Consider the following 20,171-nt stretch of genomic DNA (forward strand, 5'->3'; position numbering starts at 1 on the left):
CGCCTGCCATTGTGCGTAGCGGCGGGGGTGTCACCCCCACGATAGGTTGTTGCAAGATAGATGAGTGTGTTGAGAACGCGAGGGAAAGTCAGTAAATTGGACACGAATGGAAATAAAACAGCTGTAATGGACGCAATATGCTTTCTGTGTGTATCAGTAGGCAGCAGCACAATCCAGCGTCATGTCCAAGCCATTCTTGTATTTACATGATTATTTTCAGACGCACATGCGCATGTTGAGAGGCTGCTTTCAGCAGTGAAACCGGCGACCGTGTCTGAGGAGTGTAGTACCGAAGAGCAGCGTTCTGTTGTGCGTATCTCGGAGATACTGACAGGCATGGGAGTGGGCTGGGCAGCCAGGCAGGGCGGGAGCGCATGAACACGCCCCAACCCTACCTAATAATGGAAGAAGAAGCAAATGAGAGAGAACATTTCCACTTCGCACGCTACGCAGTCGTTAACCTTGCAGAATGCCACGGTAAAAAGACCTCTAACTGAGAAGCCTGCAATTTCTTTACAATATCCCGTCCTGATGGGCGAGATAATTACTGACGTCACTTGGAACCGAGCGACTTATAAGTTCAGTGAGCGGCTGCAATGTGTTTCAGTCGCACCCATCTCCCGCAAACTGTGACTACGCTTTCAACATGGAAGGGACGCGCATTGTTCTGCTGGTGGCTTCCGTCTTCGCAGTAGGCGCAGGACTGAAGCTACGTAAGTAAAATAAACTCTCGCCTTCTTCATTGGCAGAAAATGTGATTAATCAACTCAGGAAGCACAAGTCCATCTTTAGCATCTGAGAGTGGTGAAGAGAACTAGGGAATTCCCAGCATTTTATGGAGGACGTAGGTTCACAACTGTGTTAACAAAAGCCGGTCCCTGCCTTGAGCCAGAAGATTCCACTCTACACCTTCAGACCCTACTTATTTAACATGCACTTTATTATCATCTTACTATCTATGCTCGGGTCTTCCAAATTGTCTCTTCCGTTCAGATTTAGCGACCAAAATTTTGTACCCATTTCTGATCTCTCCCACATGTGCTACCAGTTTCTCTCACCCCACCCGATTCCCTACACCGACAAGACATACAGGTCCCCTCCTCGTGCGTGGAGCTGAACTCCCATTGTTCCATGCCTCTTCATTGCACAGGGACAATTTCAGTTTTCACATTCGGTCATTGAGGCCTTTTGTTTACAGCACATTACGTGAAGCCATGTGCCCGAAGCGACCCAAATTTCAACCAGTGCGCCATAGAACATGCAAGAGAGACGCTGACAGCCCCCGAAGTTAGGAAGGGTAAGTGTTGAGGCCAGCAAGGCAAACCATGGTGACCTAGAAGCAGATAACAGAAGGTTCGCAGCGATGACTCGGCGTATGAACCCCTGACTTACGATCCCATTTCATTAACACCCATTAGACTTAACGCTTCGAATTGTATTCGAACGTACTAATCGAAATCCGAATTTCGGGCTTTGGCCGAAATTTGGTTAATGATTCTTCTCCAACATCCACATATCTGAATTCGACGAGGTGCTGGAGGTCTCGGGTTCTGACGAAACGTCGAATTTGTAAATGCTCTGGCAACCCGGTTCGTAACTCTTAACTATCCACGGTCAAATATCAATTAACTTACAAATTTTTAATATTTTATATTTTCGGTGTTTTATAATATTTCAATCAAAGTCACCCCGCTGATGTTTGTAATAATCTGAACACAATTATAGTGACACAGGGTTAAAATACTGAACAATGGGTTTGAGCTTTGAGCTCCATGAACGTAATCCTACATGACCCTTGTTACAATGTTTGGAAACGCGCCAAGTCCGAGGAACAGAGGACCAGTAAGTGATGAAGAAGTAACGAACGTTTACAGTGACAGGATGTAAGCCACTTTTCGTGACGAGACCACTCATCTGCCTGGTCTGCCTCCCTTCAGGTGACCGCAAGTATAACGTGCCACCGATCGACCCACTGCTCATCACGGAGATCAAACTGTCGGAGAGCAACGGGCTGACGATCACCATCAAAGACGCAAAATTCTATGGCTTCCCGGACACCAAGTTGGAAAACGCCAAGTAAGGGCCTTCTTATGGTAGGGTGACCAGTGGCTACTTTCCTTAGCCTAATTTCAGGTACTATCCAATCATTCGCCTGAACGAAACTCTCAGGCACGGTGGCCGGTCTGTTGGCCGAGATCTGAACCCAAAACTTGTGGAATATGAAGCAAGATTGCTACTCTCTCAATAGCGACGCTCGGTCCTTCGATTACTTGTTCTAGTTACGTCTTGCTTTCTTAAGACCGCTGTCAGTAGGCCAGTATAAACAGCGTCAAATATTGGGGTGATTAGTGAAGAGCAGGGAAAGATGTGAAGGGTGAATTGCTGGCCCGGAATTTGCCGGGTAAAATATAGAGCAGAGTTTCCCAACCACCGTGCCGGACCCCCTTGTCTTACAGAAACAGAATTCCCCAGACCGCGGTCTCAGAGAGGGTGAGAGCCACTGATAGAGAAAGCTGTCGGTGAGGACCTCTGGACAGCCACATTCAGTGCCTCGGCTGCTTGCGTATGCCAAGTGACAGTTTTGCCTGCTGTTTCAGTTTCGACTTCGAGAAAATGCACGTGAGCGGCGACCTCAGCCTGCCTGTCTTGCAGATCATCGGCAAGTATGAGGCAGAGGGAAAGCTTCTGCTCCTGCCCCTGAATGGCAAAGGGGACATCAATATCACTCTAGGTAAGAAGCGAATCCAGTCCACTGTGCAGCCGTACCAGCAGCAATGTGTCTTGGGGCACAGTTCACATATGCATGAGGTTACTGTCTTGTACAAGCATTCAAATCGCCTTAAAAATGTTGTATACTTAATATACCATTGAAATTCTTAATATTACCAACGCCACTCTAGTATTTACATGCCGTAAATTACAAGCCACTTCAGTCCAAGCAATTGTATGACAATGTCACCATTCCTGCTTCTGCTCAGCCGTCTGTGGGGTTGCCCTTGCTCGTCATGCACTTCTCCGGTTTGTAGCATCTCCTTAAGCGTGTCCTCGCACATCTTCAGTTATTCCGCGAATCCTTCTGATTCCAAAACCTTTCATGCAGCTCATCCTCGAAGGGAAAATCAAATTTCATAGGGTACAAAATATTATAAAAATTTCTGAAGCATGAATCCAAATTGCACCTGTTCAAAAAATATAAATACCGTATTACTTCGAATAGAAGACGCCCTCGAAATGAAGACGCATCCAGTTTTTAAGCGTGGGTTTTACAAAAAAAATAGCAAAAGTGCGCATTCCTCGAATTTAAGGCGCATATAAATTTTTCAACGGGGGCAAATATGTAAATGTGTCATATTCGAAGTGAGCCGGGACGGCTCGGTAGGTATAGCGGCTGGCTACGGACTGCACGATAGAGGGGTCGGAGTTCGAGTCCCGGTAAGGTAAAAAATTGTCTCTTCTTCGCGTCGTCGAGACCGACTCTGGGGTCCACCCAACCTCCAACGACACGATTGCGCTCAATCATCAGCAACATAATTCGGACAAATGGTCAACATTACTGTCTCCAGAGCAGCGTTACTCACATTTCGGAGGTATCGGCTGCCTCCATCTTCAGCATGGCAGGTGCCCTTAACACAGTAAAATCCACAGTGAGCGCAGTGAGACCCTCAAACCTCTCAAGAGTAATAAAGAGGTACAATTCAGCATATGTTTCTCCTTGCCAGTTAACGCCAAGTTGACAGTCGAAACCGACTTGACCCTGAAGCAGATCGAGAACAGAGAACATGTAGTCCTGAAGAACTCGCAGGTTACTGTGACGCCATCTCGGATGTACGTCTACCTCTCGAACCTATTCAACGGAGACAAACTGCTGGGTAAGTCAGTTCTGCCTCAATATTTGCCAACGCTAAGTTACTGGGAAAGTTATGAAGTCGGGGCTCAGGATACACGGTGTTCTGAGGTCGGCCCGTGCCCAGCACAGGTGCTGGAGCCCAGTCTGGGCCGGCCCGCGCCCAGCACAGGTGCTGGAGCCCAGTTTGGGTCGGCCCGTGCCCAGCATAGGTGCTGGAGCCCAGTCTGATGTCTGCCCGTGCCCAGCACAGGTGCTGGAGCGCAGTTTGGGTTCCTGACCACACTGCGGATATAAGCTGTGCCACTGAAGCGGGCCGGAATGCAAACAGACACGATGAGCAAAGCAAGGGGGAGGCTGAGCTCCTGTGGCAGTGACGACAGCCGCGCGTGCAGTTAGGGATAGAGAGATCAAACGTAAACTGAGATAAGGCACAGCAAGTTTACAGACAGCTTGAAAATAAAATTAAATTATAACTGAAACGGACTACAACGCACACTGCGTTAGTTTATATTTTTATTTGATACGCAATGTATCTTGACTGCGCTAACCTTGGTGACGTGCATATGTTGCAGGAAAAGAAACGAACGAGGTACTGAACGCCAGCTGGGAGGAACTGTACACCATCATGTCGCCATCCATAACAGAGGCAATAGTGCAGGCCATGGAGACCATTATGAACGGAATTGCCGCCGTGGTTCCATTTGAAGAAGCCTTCCCCGAGACATTGCCCTGAGCTAATTGACACGACCGTCTTTCTGTTCCCGAAACGTTGAACACAAAACAGTGGTTTCATTGCTTTCATATATTACAGCAAACTTCGCGGATCTGTTACTGAGACGCGAGGTTTCCATGGCTCTTACTACGAATATTACTGCCTTCCGGTAGTGGCTCCGTTCACAGATATCCTGAAGGTACAAAATTTGGCTCGGAAGGAAAGACCGGTCACAGATACAGTAGAAGCCGGCCGTGCCATAGCTCAGGTTTCCCACCGCGGCGGCCTGGGTTCGAGCCTGGGTCAGGTTGTGTGGGATTTGTGGTAGACTAAGTGGCACTGCGGCGGGTTTTCCCCGAGTACTTCGGTTTCCCCTGCCAATCTTAATTCCACCAACTGCTGCACACTCACCACCATCTAACATCCGGGTCTGGTATAACAGGACAACAGAGGCCGCAGTATCAAGTGGACTCGGTCTCACCCCACTAAGAACAATAAAATGAAATACAGCAGATGTTCCCTGTATTTCAACTGCAGTGTTTGAGAGGCGACTTAGAGCAACTCCATCCTTCCGTGATCCCACTTTGTGTGTGAACTACCCATTTACTTTACTTCGACATGAACACGACAGCTGACGAGTCGTGTGCGTCCGAACGGAACACTCAACGCGGATCTCCCTTGTTCCAAGACCCAGCCATACTCGCTGATAACTCTACTAGCTTATATCTCATTACTATAGTCACTGGTCACACGTTTGGTCTCGTGCCCCCCTTGAAGACAGTCTGTTTACTGCGGCCCCACCTCTCAAACACTAGCTACCCGCTTCTTTATTCTTACACCGTGAACTACACGGTTAGGTAAGGTATCCGTCAACACAAGAAAAAAGGGTCACACAGAGTGAATTTCACAGCTCACTGCTGCACGTTGCGGTCCTGACAGGACCGTCATCAGGCAATAACTGAAACGGCAATATTGTGCCTTGTGTTATGATGAGAAATTACAATTGCTGTGTTGACGGACACTCGACGTAACCACGTAGTTGTGACACACAACAGTATGCACACAATAAAAACAAAAATATATACCTTGAAGATGGAGCATCAAATTCCTCTAAAACATCGGTAAATGTCCGGAAGACTGCTGAGTGCCACATGCGGGAAGACAGTAATATTTAATAATATCAACTGCACAAATTATTTGTGACAGAATTTACATGATGGAATAATTATTTATATTGAATTAAGATGTGATATGAAGTGACGCTGACTAGTGCAAGGATTTTTGGCTATAACTTCATGTGACATAATGGCGTGTAAGAAAGGCAGTGACTTCAATAAACCGGTTTCCGTTCAGAGCTCTGAGATTTGTTTTTCCCTCTTCATTTCACTCGTGCATGGGTCGGCCCTTAACGTTCGATAAAGTCTCGTCAGCTTCTAGGAAAAGCGACAATTCGTTATGCGTCGAGGGCATCAAGGCTCAATACTCGGCGTCTACATTACATAGCGGAAGTGGTCCAGTGGAGGTAAAATCCTGACGTGTGTCTGAAGTGACTGATGAAAACCATGAGCACCATCAGGACAGCCGGTGTGCCGGCCCACCTACTGTGGGATTACAGCCTCAACGCTACAAGAATCCGCTCGGTTTCAACATGCCGACAGACTTTCAAAAGGAACTGGGCGGAAGAGGCCGAAACGGTCCCAACATCCTGACTATCACGTGATAACTTCTCTCACAAGCGTGAAGTTTGCGTCTCGTTTAGCACAGGGAGGGTTAGAACTTCGATTTATCCTGTGGTTAACTTCCGACTCTTCAAAATGGTGTCTCCGCTCCAGTATTGTTATAAAGAAGTACTCACCCTGCAACACAGACTGTGCATGACACGGTCAGGCAACAGGCTATACCCCATGTCTTGTAACTTTGCACCTGTTCTGTTCCTGTTCTTGTTTTAATGCGAGTGGGATTGAATAAACTGTTCATGACTGCACTCCAAGCGGCACAGTCCTTTTCGAAAAGCTGATGGTGGTTCAGCTGATGAAGAAAATCCTGGAAGTTCATTACCGCCTTCACTGTGACCTATACTCAGTCAACTGAATCCAATCAGCATCCTCAATTGCTATTCTTTAAGATCCTATTCATGTGTCATTCCATCTACGCTTAAGTCTCCAATGTTCTTTCCTATATTCCGAGTTTTCGACATTTCTCCCACCGTGCGTGCTACATGCTCCACTTACCTCTTACTCTTACTCTCACTCCATAGTATTCGGCAAAGTGTGCAAAACGTTAGCTCTGAGGTTTCAGTGCTGGAGACCGGTCGCATTCTGACATCCTGCATTTTTTGCGACATTGTCGGTAACGAGGCCATAGCGTCGAATGGTACTAAAAGTAAAGCTATCCCTGCAACAGGCAGTGGAGGCCCATAGTGTTGTGAGACGTCGAGGCCCACATTTTGTAGACAATCAGCTCACACATGGCGGTGAGACTGTCAGCCTTAAGCGCCGGCCGGCCGCCCTTTACTCCCAGGAAAATTCCTGGTACTCATTTCTGTTAGAGGTTGAGTCGGCCCCAGGGGCCATAGAGCCGCTCTAAGGATTAGGTCAGTTGAAAAATCCAATGATCTCATCGGGAATTGAACCCACACCACGACAACCGCAATCAGGAGAGTCTGTGTTCCGGCTGACATCCGAGCTGAGTACTCGAACACAAGCGTACAGCGTCACCGTCAGACCAGACCGAGTTCGATACCAGAGTTTCGGAGAGACACTCTGCCTTCATTCTCAGGGACGAAGTGCGAGGAAGGGGGTGGGTTATGTAGACTGCTTCGTGAAGTACGTTTGTATCGGCAACACACATATACCAAGGGCACTGAGATATGCAACTGCAACACAAGTAAGCACCAAGACAGGAAGGCGAGGTATAGACGAGTATGATACAGAGCCCGCAGTTGGGTGGGCCCCTCCTGAACCCACAGCAACTGACGGCAAGCCAGAGTATCTGCAAGCCACGCTTGAGCGGCGCAGTGAGGCCGAAGGGCGCTACGTCGCATCGCGCCATCTGGACAGACAAGCCCGGCCCGGCAGTGTGGTGACAGCTGACGCGAGAGACGCAGGTAAGTACAGTGCTGCTGCTGTTGCTATGACGACGCTATGTAAGTCTCAGATAAAGTCCACTTTAATATTTGACGTCATTCAGAAAAGGACGTGTAGGAGGAGCAAACGTAACGACATTAACGACTAGAACTACAGTCCATTCAGTATCTGAATGTCATGCCTGCTGCCTCCTTCCTCATGGTAAGAGCGGTTATGTGGAGAGGGAGGACTGGGTGAACCAACAGTGTCGACAATGTTGGCCCTCGGTGAGAAAACGTGGCTTTCGTGACCTAGTCACGCAGAAGCCATGCCAGCAACAGTTGAGCGAGTGGTATAAACAGACTCCTGATGGCCCTGCTGCTGTTCTCTTTTAGCGTCATATTGTGTGTCGAGTATTCATCCAGTTTCAGCCGCACAATACATGTATATTTCTAGGATAACTATATGGTTTCGGCCACTATTTCTTGCCATCATCAGGTTGCACTCACAATTCTCTCTCCTACTCCCCCTCTATTGGCCAGTGTTTACAGCCGGCAGAAGTCCATATTGCTGTTCTTTACAACGCACATCCTTAGCTGTAAATCTGCCTTAAAGTACAAATGTCTCATAAATAAACAATTTTAAGGTATAATTTGCGAAATTGAAAGCCGCTTGTATTGCGAATTACGCGCGCCCTTCGGAACACCAGGACAACGGCTTATACACTTTACACTATTTAAGTGTACAACTAAAGATGTGTATTGTGAACATGGCCAGTGGAGGGGGGGAGCAGAGAGTTGAGAGGGACTGTATAAGTGCTACCTGATGATGGCAGCAAACAGTGGCCGAAAGCGCAGAGTTATCCAAAAATTACACATACATCTTGAGACTGAAACTGGACAAAAAGAGCTCGCAAAGTCTGTTATGCCTTCCGGCCACTGCCATGCGTCTCACTGAGTGCATGACGCCATGCATCACCGCTCTGCTTTGCTCACTTGTCACCCTCAAGAAGGCAGCAGCACGTTCCCTTCTGCTGGTCTGTACGGCGTAACATCCAAACAAGATCTTCATAGTCAAAACTGAGGGAATCATAGATCCGAATTTAATCTATTTTCTTTCTGAACAAATAAATTCATTGAATGGTACCAACTTCTGGGATGCTATGTAAAAAGGCACAAATGTTTCAATTGATCGTGATGTCTCCATAATCAGGGCGGAAGCTTGTGCTGCTACGTCGAAGATGGAGCAGAGTAAGTTCCTACGAAGCTAAACAGCACCACATGCAGGAAGAACTTAACCTTCACAGTCGCAGGCGCGAGGAACGCAAATCTGAATTAGTTAAACTGTTTTTCCTAAAACTCCACTCAATGCTGATTCCTGCTACGTGCGCATGCGCCATGGTGCCATTTCTCCGCGTCACCTCACGACTCTGGCGGTAGCTGCGGTACACAAGGCAGATGCACCGAGGAGAAACACGAAACCTTCAGACAGAGGGACGAGATCACAACAAAGTTACCGCTACGTTATGTGGCGGGATAATGAAGGGAAGAAACGTGAGCTTTGGAAAGGAGTCGATTGCAGCCACTTCAGCGTACCGCCTGTGAACTGAGGAAAACCGAATGCCACAACGGTACGATGACAGAAATCCCACAAGACCGACAAAATCGGCAGGTACAGTCTGTGCCGGGGGATATGTCCGCGGACACGTTGCAAACTCGGACTGCAGTCGAAGGGCGTGACGCAGTGTAGTGCGGCACAATTCCGAGGGAGTTTCGGAGGAACGTATTGCCTCTGTCTTCAGGGCTGACGAGTAAGCCTACCAAATAATCAATTTCCCAGAAGGGCCACAGCTATGAGAACTCGCAACGCCACAGCGCTCGAGGAGCGTCAGTGGCTAAAAATATTTACGTGCAAACATGTCGACACTCCACTCGTGAACTCAAGTGCCTGGGTGAGTGCTTATAAACATCGTCAGGGACTCAAGTATGTGAACTTCGGCTTATGCAAGTGGCAGGCCTCTCCATCACACGTACGCAATCTGCACAAGACAACCGCCATCTCTGCAACAGGCAGTGGAGGCGCACAGGGTTGTGAGACCAGCCGTACTCACCGGCCGCGCTTTACCCCCGAGGAAGATTCCTGGTACTCATTTCTGTTAGAGACTGAGTCGACGCCAGGGCCACAGTGCGGCTGGAAGGATCAGGTCAATTGAAAAATCCAGTCGAACCGCGACCTTCCGGCTTGTAACATAGTGTTCCCACGAAACTTCTGAGTCTGATACAGAAGCCAGCCGGATATTGGCAACTCCGTGTTGACTCCTCCGGTCGCCTCCTTGTGGTTTCGGTTACATCACTGCCCGACCTTGAGGTGCACTTACTGCAACACAAACACAAATGTATGTGGGCAAACACTTCAATCAGCGTGTTTGCTCCTCTGGGTCCGCTTCTATATTACGTAGCGTCGAAGGGTAGGATGACTAATGAGTTAGGGATCAGAAAGGATTCGGAAAGAAGCGGTCACACTCTGGCAGAGGTACCTGGAGGAACTCGGGAAATCCGCCAAAGCCGGCGTCCAGGCCGAGATTCGAACCGAAGACCTCTCCAACACGCTCGGTCACGCCAGGTAATCTGGTACACAGAATTCGGAGGAATCTGCTGCCTCAGTCTTCAGGGCAGAAGAGTAACCCGACCGTGAAGATGAATGGGGCCCAGAGCGAGCCAACAACAATAAGGGCGGATTGGCCCTCTAAAGCGCCAGTTTGTAGGGCCAGAGTGCGCAAGCGTCTTATTTTCATGTTCGTGTTTGGCGTCCGGCTCTGTGCACAAACATGTCAATGTGTGTACTGGGACAGGCGTATATCGATATACTAATCGATTTATTAAATGGCCGTCAGTCTACATGTTTCGGCCCTACGCCCATCGAGAGGCGTGTGTAACAAACACAGGCAACACCGCGCACTGCTGCGCCGCTACACAATTTCTTTATGAATTCTAGTTCCGCAGTAGCGTAGTTGTTTGAGGCACCATGCTGCAAGCCGGAAGTTTTAATATAATATTGTGACATGCAGTCAGAGAAGCACAGCAGAGACGTTCACTGCTGGACAACGGCTAGTACAACACGTTTCTTGGCAACGGATGAAGCAGAGAATAACAGAGGACACTGAACAGTCCGACTTGGTGCTCTGTATTCGGTCCGCGCCAAGTTGGTTCAGCCCGGGATTCAGCGTTCCAGAGAGTAGAGCCTCTTCAAGATTCATTGGACGGACATCGCTCAAGGCAGAACAACAGTTGAAGTGTGAGTATGCAATAAATCTATTCATCAATGCAAACCCCGTCTGGAAGTCACTAATACACGTGACAATGCACTGGGGTGGGTGTGTTTATGTGGGAGTGGCAAAGGGAGGTGTCGGAGCGCGCTGCGCAGTTCTGTCTAGATCCTCTCCGTGTTCCTGTCTGCAGAAGCAGACCATGCGTTTGTTTACAGCTCAACAATTTACATGAGAAGGCTGCATTTAACAAGATGTATACGTCATGTTATGGGCCAATGTCTGTAGACCAGACATTCCGGAGGAAGTCCCCGGAATATGGAGCCCAGGCTGTGCCAATATGGACCCTAATCAGACACTTCGGACAGCAGTGACGGCGATGCCCACGTACAGAGCTACTTTACTGAATGTGATGCCATGTAGCCTGCCAGACGTTTACCCACCTGACTGCACGGCGTCACAACCAAGAAGACAATCCCAACACCTAAGATATATAAATGAATTCATCACTATAATCACAGTCATAATGCTTACATTCCCTGATAACAACGCATCGGTGGAAGCAAACAAATTAGAAAATGTACGGATAGAACGACAAATTTAGCGAAGACCGTAACAACTAAGGAAACAGTGAACTGGGCAACATGTGTTTCGCTTTTCTCTAAAACCTTCGTTCTGATAATTATTTACAGAGTTGCATTATTCTTCTGCGCATCATTATTGTCGTTGTCGGTTGAAGTGGTCGTGGCCTAATGTGAGATGCTATCACGACACTTGACTGGATTAAGGAAAACTACGAAACAGGTCAGTCAAGACAGTCGGTGTTCCGTCGAGATTCAACCAAGCACCTCCGCAGTGTTACCGTTTGAGCCACCGTGCTGGGCGACTTAAGCTTGAGCTGTCCCAAGAAACTCGCATGTGTACCTCTTCATGTAAATGTTCGAGTTTAACCGACACTGGAATGTCTGTAAATTTCAGCAACACATCCCAGTACCGAATTTCATGAAAATCTGTTCATGCCTCGAGATGCTACAGACGGGCGAGCGCGCCCTAGCAACAGCGTCTATCCACGTGCCGTATGAATGGTGCGACCCTGTGAAGCGTGCGTTTGCAACGCCGTTGAGTTTGCGCAGAACCCCGACGGCTTCCCTATTGAGGGCAGAGTTTTCCACTGTTATCACTGAACCCAGCAGATGGAGGAATGTTCCTCACCGAAACGTCGGTCCATCTCCGGCAACACAGACGGACGTGCATGCCTGTTCAGTGGCGCTTCTTTCTTTGCAGAGAACATGGGCGCTTACAGCACGATCCTGCTACTGTTGGTATCCACGGCAACTGGAGTTCGGACTGCAAAACCTGGTGAGCATACTGCTTTCAGACCTCGCTTCTGGGCTTGCTGGACGGGATGTGGCAGGCCCTATCTCGGCTTGGGGCCTCTGCACGGTAAGTGCTCTCGACCTTGAAGCAGCCCAGGGAATCCCCACAGCAATTTCTACGCTGATGCAAAAAAACAGCATCGGATGCGAGGTTACGTAGCAATAATATTAATAGCTATGGTAGCGTAGTTGGTTGAGGCACTGTGCTACAAGCCGGAAAGTCGCGGGTTCGATTCCCGATGAGGTCATTGGATTTTTCATTTGACCTAATCCTTCCAGCCGCACTAGGGCTCTGGGGTCGATTCAGCCTCTAACATAAATGAGCACCAGGAATCTTCCTGGGGGTAATGGACGGCCGGCGCGTAAGGCTGACAACTTCACCGTCATCTGTGAGCCGATTGTCTAGAAAATGTGGGAGCCTCGACGTCTAACATCCCTATGGGCCTTCATGGCCTGTCACAGGGATAGCTTTACCGTTTCTTTGCATCTCAGAGTGAGCGATCTGCCTCAAGCAGTTAACGCTTTTGACTTGTATGAGGGAGGTAACGGGTTCCAATCTCGACCGGACCACGTCACACCCTGATTGAGGGGCTTCACGTCGCTTCCTCGAGGCGAACACAGGGATACTACCGCGGCCAGGCTGCAACCACATCTGACATATCAGTGTTGAAATTCTCAACAAGGTGGCGTGTGTAGCCTGCTGTAAGTCCGCCGATGTTTCGGATGGTCGTACTAGAGCCAGTTCCAGGGTCGAGGAGCAAGTCGCCCGAGCAAGCAGCATGGATGGACTTCCAGTAGTATTAATGTAGCGTGTACAGCCGTTACCATGCGACGACAGAGATATAGGCGAATATACCAGGGCCGTTTCTTGGCAACGACTCGGTAAACACATTCCCGCAGCAACACACAGACGCGCAAAAATGGATGTACTGTTGGAAACGGGATGTTTCTGCGTGGTCCGTGCCGAGGTGTTATAACAAGGACAATTGGGGCGTCCCAGTCACGTCTGTACGGGAGTCTACCAGAAGAGGACGTGAGCCGAAGGCAGCGAAGTGGTCAATAAATCTATTCATTAATCCAAATCCGGTCTATAGTCACAAATTCTATGTGATATTACTATTACTGCTGGTTAACGTAAGTGGTAGTAGCACTAATATTAGACTTACTTCTAAATGTTGGGCAGTGTATATAAATACACCCATTATTAATACGTTGTTTATTTAATGACGCTGTCAGTAACTAAGACAACACAGGGTCCAATGATATGCAAGATACAGAATAATGCAAGTAAAGGAAGCCAGCGTGGCCTCATTTATGACTCTATCCTGGCCTTTGGTTGGAGGGGCTCAGAGAAACCACGAAGACGAATGAAGGTAGTCCGTGTGCCGGCCGGGAACAGAACCCATCACCTCCCAATGACAGTGAGGAGCGCTGCTGCTTGAGCCCCCGTGAGCGGGCGGCAGTTCGTTACTCGGCGCTGGTGATCACAGCGTTATCATCATGAAGGTCTGATCACGGAACCGGCGGTTCTGCTGTTCCAGCCAGCGAGTTCTTCCAGCTGTGCCACAGGAGCGACGTGAACATCTCGAGCTGCATTAAGAACACCCTCGAAGACCTGAGGCCCCGCCTACTCAAAGGTAAAGAACAAACTGAACCCAGTTTTCTTCCGTCAGTTTATAGAGAACTTGTCTGTTGCAGTACTGACATGTATTTTCGCAGGTATCCCCGAGCTGGGCATAGTGCCCATGGATCCGCTCAACATCCCCCGCCTGGAGTACAGAGAGGGGAACCAGAACTTCAAGATGAAGCAAGTGCTAAGCAACGTAACAATATATGGCATCGCGGACGGAAAGCTGCTAGATGTCAGGTCGGTTGCCTGTAACACTGTTATGTGATGTGAGACTTCGACCCTGAAGATGTAGGCAATGTTTTCTTCCGAAACGTATGTAATGGTCAACTGGACCACACCGCGTAACATCTCACCTTATAATTCCAGCCGCTTAGCGCCACACGAGAGCGCAGATGTGAGAACGATAGACATGAAGTCAGGTGACGCGGTGGCCACGCTGGCGGGGATTCATGACGTCCGGTGCGCGGTTCATTCCTCGGCACAACAGATACAGACAGGATTCGGTGCAGGATGTTTGTTTGTCTGCAATTTGCGCTCAAATTAAAAATTAAAAGACGAAGAAAGTGGACGCTCCATCCTTCAATTTGTGAAATATTTCACACACTTCATGCACAAATAAAGATATACGGCATCCTGGAAATTGTTTCGAGATCTACCGAATGTCCATCTGTTTGTTTATCAGCACATCGTCGTCTATAATATTTTCAAAATTAAAACAAAAACTGAGAGAATTATAACCAACCAACTAAATCCATAGAGGTGAGTCCCTTCTCATAACTCAGCAGTTGCTCAACAGCTAAAAATTCCAAAGCAGTTTATGGTAGCCCAAGGGTCTTTACCGTTAATGAGACTCCGCCATTTATCCCTGTCCTCAGCCAGATAAACCCAATCCACATCCTCATATCCTACATTTTAAGGCTCGTTTTAATATCCTCCGATTTACGTTGATGTCTTCCTAGTGGGCTCTTTCCTTCAAGTTTTCCCAGTTAAACTTTGTACGCACGCCCCTCCTGTCCAACCCACTTCATACTCAGTGACAGTTTTAGCAATAATGGGCTGGAGGTCAACTTCACGAAGTTCCTGCAGTCCTTTACTGTTTCGCCACTCTTAGTTCCAAATATTCCTCTCAGCACTCTGTGTTCTTCTCTCAAACTTTACGTATACTGAGAGCAGAAGAGAAGAGCTGACAGGCTGTTCTCCATGAATGCAATATCCGTTTGCTAGCGTCGCTATACTTGCGAACGGTCTACTCGTACTGACGCTCAGGGAAGAAACGCAGACGCCACTCTGGGGGCTGAGCGCGATGCCTTTGCCTCCGGCAGACCCTGAGAACGCAGGGCGGTTAGAAAGACGAGCGTTGGCTCCACGCCACTTTCCTGAGGACGGAATAAGAAAACGCTGGTTGGCCTCGGCCCCTGTCTCCTCCTTCCTAGAACGTCTGTGTGTTTTGAAATGAGGACTTCCCTTGAAGAGCAGGAGGCTCCATTTCAAAACACTAAGTGGTTCTGGGTCCCGACTCTGCTGAAGCTCTGCTCAGTCTAACGGAGCGCTCTCTTTTCAACAGGATTGACTTCGACGCCCTGACGATGAGGATTGACATGGTGATACCGCTCCTGAAGATTGTCGCAGACTACGAGATGGAAGGCAAAGTTCTCATCTTGTCTATGACGGGAAAGGGTGACTGTACGCTCAAATTCAGTAAGTCACAGTTAACACGCAAACAGAGTTGAGAACAAACGCGGGACTGGAGGTATAGCTCCACGCATTCTCGGCTTTACGCCCCCGTTTCTATGCATGATTTAGCACTACACTAAGAAGACAGGGGGCACAGTGCGGACAGCTAAGAGCATTCTTAACATCTACAATAAATGCAAGATGAGTCGTTAGTTTCATGCTCCGACCGCTTTACTCCTGCGAAAGAAACTATCCATTTGATAAGAGACTTCGTGGACTGGACTTGGTAGCAGATAGTACAATTTTGTTCCTGCCGGGAGTCAAACCCAAATAATGCAACTACCTACGACTTATATCAGTATTATCATTCTAGACATCATCCACCGTCCTCTTAACTACAACACGCAATGTTTCGGAGACTGAATTCTGTCTCCGTGTTCAGGTGGAACCTACTCAGTTGGGCCTAATCCACAGACCATCAGAAGAGCCAACCCTGCACTCCCATTATCAGTTCCATTCCGTGTAGACTGGGTGGGAAAATTACGGTTTCTTATGCTGGTACCACAGTCTGCAGTGATGACTTCTGTTCTGCCAGTACTCTGGTACCAGGCTTCATGTTTGTCCGAACTCTCGCAAACTGTTTATTCTGTGTCTGGTTTGCATATCCTGTCTCGTGGTGGTGCTGGCGCCCAGAGGTAGACTTGGCCTAACCGAGTGGGTTCCACCTGAAGAAGGGGACAGAATCCAGACTCTGAAACATTGTGTCTTGTAAACAAAAACCGGACTATGGATAATGTGCAGAAACATAATAATTTGCACTTATGTACCACCGTCACAAGCATTTACATCTTATTTACCTATGACTAGGAGGATCTTTCACTTGAGGTCAACCAGTTTTTGCTGAATTTCCCCGTCAGCCTCAACCTCCTCTTTATGTAGCCCTACATCAGCTTGCATAACCTTGGGTTTGTGCCCGAGGGCCCAGTTTTATCACACCTGGGTGCTAAAGCGGCCATTAACACATTATAAGTATTCACTGTCAGACTGTGACAGCCTTCGCCTTCGCCTTCGCCTGTGTACGTGACGAAACTGTTCTAGCAGCATCCGTCGGGAATTCATCTTGTGCTACAGAACTTCCGTGCCATTCACCTCTCCGGCGTTTATCGCCATCTCCCAAGAAAAACACGCACAAATAATTAATCGTAAACCATTTCCTTTATATCGTACACTACACCTCATATATCCACTTGAAAATTATTACGAGTAGTCACAGAAGAGACACGATACACTGCACCCGTCTGCTAGAGCAGAAGCCGCGGGTCCGGCTGCAAGGCAACAGGGTGTAGCCCCTTACACAATTATCTCGCTCTCTCCGCTACTGATAACGCAAACTGCACACACTCGCAACCAACTGGTAACATAAACATGTTTACTTAACGTCATTAGGTGAAGGTGAAGCTATCCCTGTAACAGGCCGTGGAGGCCCATAGGGTTGTGAGACGTCGAGGCTCCAACATTTTCTAGACAATTGGCTCACGGATGCCGGTGAGGCTGTCAGCCTTACGCGCAGGCCGCCCTTTACCCCCCGGAAGATTACGGGTACTCATTTCTGTTAGAGGCTGAGTCGACTCCGGGGCCATAGTGCAACTGGAAGGATTAGGTCAGTTGAAAAAATCCAATGACCTCATCGGGAATCGAACCCTCGACCTTCCGGATTGTAGCATAGTGGCCCAATGTCATTACGTACCCGATGTAAGCACAGCAAGAGGTGACACAGGTGTAAAAACGCCAGATGTGATACACGTAAGATAGGCAAACTGTCTCTGCGCTTAATAAATTAAGCACCACGCGCCGTGAAGGCATGGCCCCACGCATTCTTAACCTCGGCAACAGAGGGAGGTGAGTGGTAAGCTTCACGACCCTGCAGCTTTAGCACCAGAGCCTGTCTGGGCAGTAAGAAGACAAAATTATCTTGCCCCTGACAGGAATCCAAGCCTGGTTCCTGGAGGGGACGTGCAGCTCGTAGCCTGATCACTACATTCACTTAACTATCCCGGCTACAGGGGTACGCTGTTGTGCCCAATTTGCACGCTCGGCTACCTGTTCCACACGAACTTCTGCCGGACGTTGCGTATCTCTGAGCACAGCCACCGGTGTGAGAAACTGGAACCCAACGCGTTTCCATTTCAGCTGAAAGGAAGGACACGCGTCTTGTTTCAGCGGATGTTACAGTCTCCTGCCACACCACATTTCAAATGGTAACGCGGGACGGAGAGCAGTACCTACACGTACAGGACCTGAAGTGGGCGCTTGGAGCAGGGAACAGTCGCTTCCAGTTCAACAACCTGTTCGGTGGGGACAAGGCCCTCGGTAAGCACTCATCTTCTCTTCAGACTTAGCGTGCGGCAGATGTGATTATGTAGCGCTACGGAGCGGAGGGTTGCGTCACGAAACGTCACTTTTCAACAGGAAGAAGAATAGCTTCAGATATTCATGCAGAGAAGTAAACACGAGGAAGGTCACAAATGGAAGTAAAACAGCTGTAATGGACATAACAGGTTTTGTATGTATATCACTAGGTAGCAGCACATTCCAGCTTCATGAAGATTAGCAGGGGAAACCGAAATACTCGGAGAAAACCTGCCCCAGCGCCACTTTGTCCACCACAAATCCCACTTGACCAGACCCCGGGATCGAACCCTGGTCGCCGCGGTGGGAAGCCAGCGACTAACCGCTTGAGCTATGGCGCGGCCCTGCGGTGTCTGCTTACAGATATGTATACACCCCTACAGAGGTATGTACTGCGGTGTCTGCTTACAGATATGTATACACCCCTACAGAGGTATGTACATCACCTTACGTAGTTTCTTTTTCTCTCAACAGGTGACGCAGCGAACAGGTTCCTGAACGAGAACTCGCGCGAGGCGTTCAAAGCCTACAAGCACCTGCCAGAAGAGGCGTTCGGCATCCTATTTAAGGATCTAAGCAACAAGGTGTACGGACAGTTCCCATTCGAGGAGCTGTTCCCAGAGTAGCGGCGTCGCGACACATGTCCTCACTTACTAACACGGCCCACTAACGGGGAGCTCCACAATCCCTTCTCTTCTCTGAGACAGATATTGGGGTGATTAGACATAAATGCATGCAAAATTCTGAGCTGAAGAACCTGAAAGGAAAATACTACTTGTGGGACGGAAGTGATTGGGAGAATAATATTAAGTTGGATCTTAGATACACATGATGTGATTCAGCTGGCCCACAACACGGTCCCGTGGCCGACTCTTGTGAAAATGGTAATGAAACTTCGGGTTCCACAAAATTCTTGGGATGTTGCTCAGCTGAGTGGCTGTCAGGTTCTCTGCCGCTGGAAGTAGGGCACGTCTAGAGTCATCAGTGGCAGCTGCGCCGCGGTAAGCAACTCACTGCTACACGATTTTCCGTGAACAGCTGGTACTTGCATGGGCGCACCTAAGATTCCGTCAGTTCACTACGAAAATCGCACAAGCGGGTTTGGGAACATTAACCCAGATATATTTAGAAGTAGTTTAGACAGAAGTTTACAAGACCTTGTGTTTCTCAGAACATATTGTAGCGTACAGACCCGTTGCTAAGCAGTGACTCTGCAGCAGCGACAGTTTCTGAGCAATGCCTTAGTAATCTTGGTTCCAAGGCAACAAATTTAACATTTGGTAACCGCTTCAAACGTAAATTGTATTCAGTTAAATAATATTAAATATTTTAAAGTTGAAAACGTTATTATGCGAAGGTGCAAACGGACGAAGCCGTAACGCTTCTGCAACCTCTTACGTAACCGCTGATAACTCAAGAACTACGCCATATACATATTATGTGAAGAGTCACATGTGACTGAAAGAACGAAGGTTGATCTATCCCAAAACGGTGTTTATTTTATTTCCAAAATAAAACTGTATGTTGTTTAAACAATTGCCCAAAACACGGAACAATTTTCCTGACTTTACAGACTTCCACGGCTAAACCGTAAGAGATACTTATGAATTACATGAAATCAACCAACATTCTAGCGACAGCGAATGTTTACTTGCCCAACAACACACGCTCTTACGGAACGAAGACAAACACTTGGAAATATCTCCATGTCAAAACAACAAACCTCTTAGCTACCGTTTCCGAGCATATGTTTGGGACAAGCCTTACAAGTGCACTACTCACTTTAAGCGACAGGATGTCAGGGTTCGAGGAGCAGCCACATACCGCTATGGCAACGCCTCATCTCCTTATGAAGCTGCATTAACAGAACATGGCGAAGACGCCGTTTAAATTAGCTTCTTCGGAATTGCGTGGAGTCTGCGCAGCAGAGTGTCTGGCGGTCACTGTGTGCGTGTCTTCAAACTTGGCTGAGTGTTCTCCAAAAGTGCGCAAGATGAAGTTTCTGGCAAGAGAGGTCGTGAGGATGGGCCAATCATATTGGCGGCTGACTTTAACGTAAACGTCAAAGATAATTACAATACATGACAGGTACCTTCCAACTTTACGTTCTTCCCGATCTTTCTCAAGGAACGACTAGACCTAACTCTTGCAGAGATATGGTCTTTGCGCGAAATGTGGACATCCTGCATGAAC

At 48.3% G+C, this 20,171-nt stretch overlaps 1 protein-coding gene across 1 annotated transcript; it reads left to right on the plus strand.

Moving 5' to 3' along the window:
• The first annotated feature begins 571 nt into the window (after positions 1-571).
• Positions 572-20,042, plus strand: LOC111865451. The gene is made up of 13 exons (XM_033751829.1): positions 572-713; positions 1,199-1,297; positions 1,938-2,076; positions 2,598-2,731; positions 3,720-3,869; positions 4,420-4,577; positions 7,170-7,665; positions 12,174-12,248; positions 13,807-13,902; positions 13,985-14,132; positions 15,460-15,593; positions 17,760-17,939; positions 18,453-20,042. Exons 1-13 carry the CDS (start codon positions 647-649, stop codon positions 18,602-18,604), a joined length of 2,028 nt encoding a protein of 675 aa, XP_033607720.1. The 5' UTR covers positions 572-646; the 3' UTR covers positions 18,605-20,042.
• The last annotated feature ends 129 nt before the right edge of the window (positions 20,043-20,171 follow it).

The sequence above is a fragment of the Cryptotermes secundus genome, unplaced genomic scaffold (genome assembly GCF_002891405.2).
Source record: "Cryptotermes secundus unplaced genomic scaffold, Csec_1.0 scaffold454, whole genome shotgun sequence".
In the NCBI taxonomy this organism is placed as follows: Eukaryota; Metazoa; Arthropoda; class Insecta; order Blattodea; family Kalotermitidae; genus Cryptotermes; species Cryptotermes secundus.

Coding starts and splice junctions, on each gene's coding strand:
- LOC111865451 (XM_033751829.1), top strand. CDS start 647: ATGGAAGGGACGCGCATTGTTCTGCTGGTGGCTTCCGTCTTCGCAGTA. Junction 4,578..7,169: donor CCTTCCCCGAGACATTGCCC/TGAGCTAATTGA, acceptor TTGAAAAATCCA/ATGATCTCATCGGGAATTGA. Junction 7,666..12,173: donor AGCTGACGCGAGAGACGCAG/GTAAGTACAGTG, acceptor CTTTCTTTGCAG/AGAACATGGGCGCTTACAGC.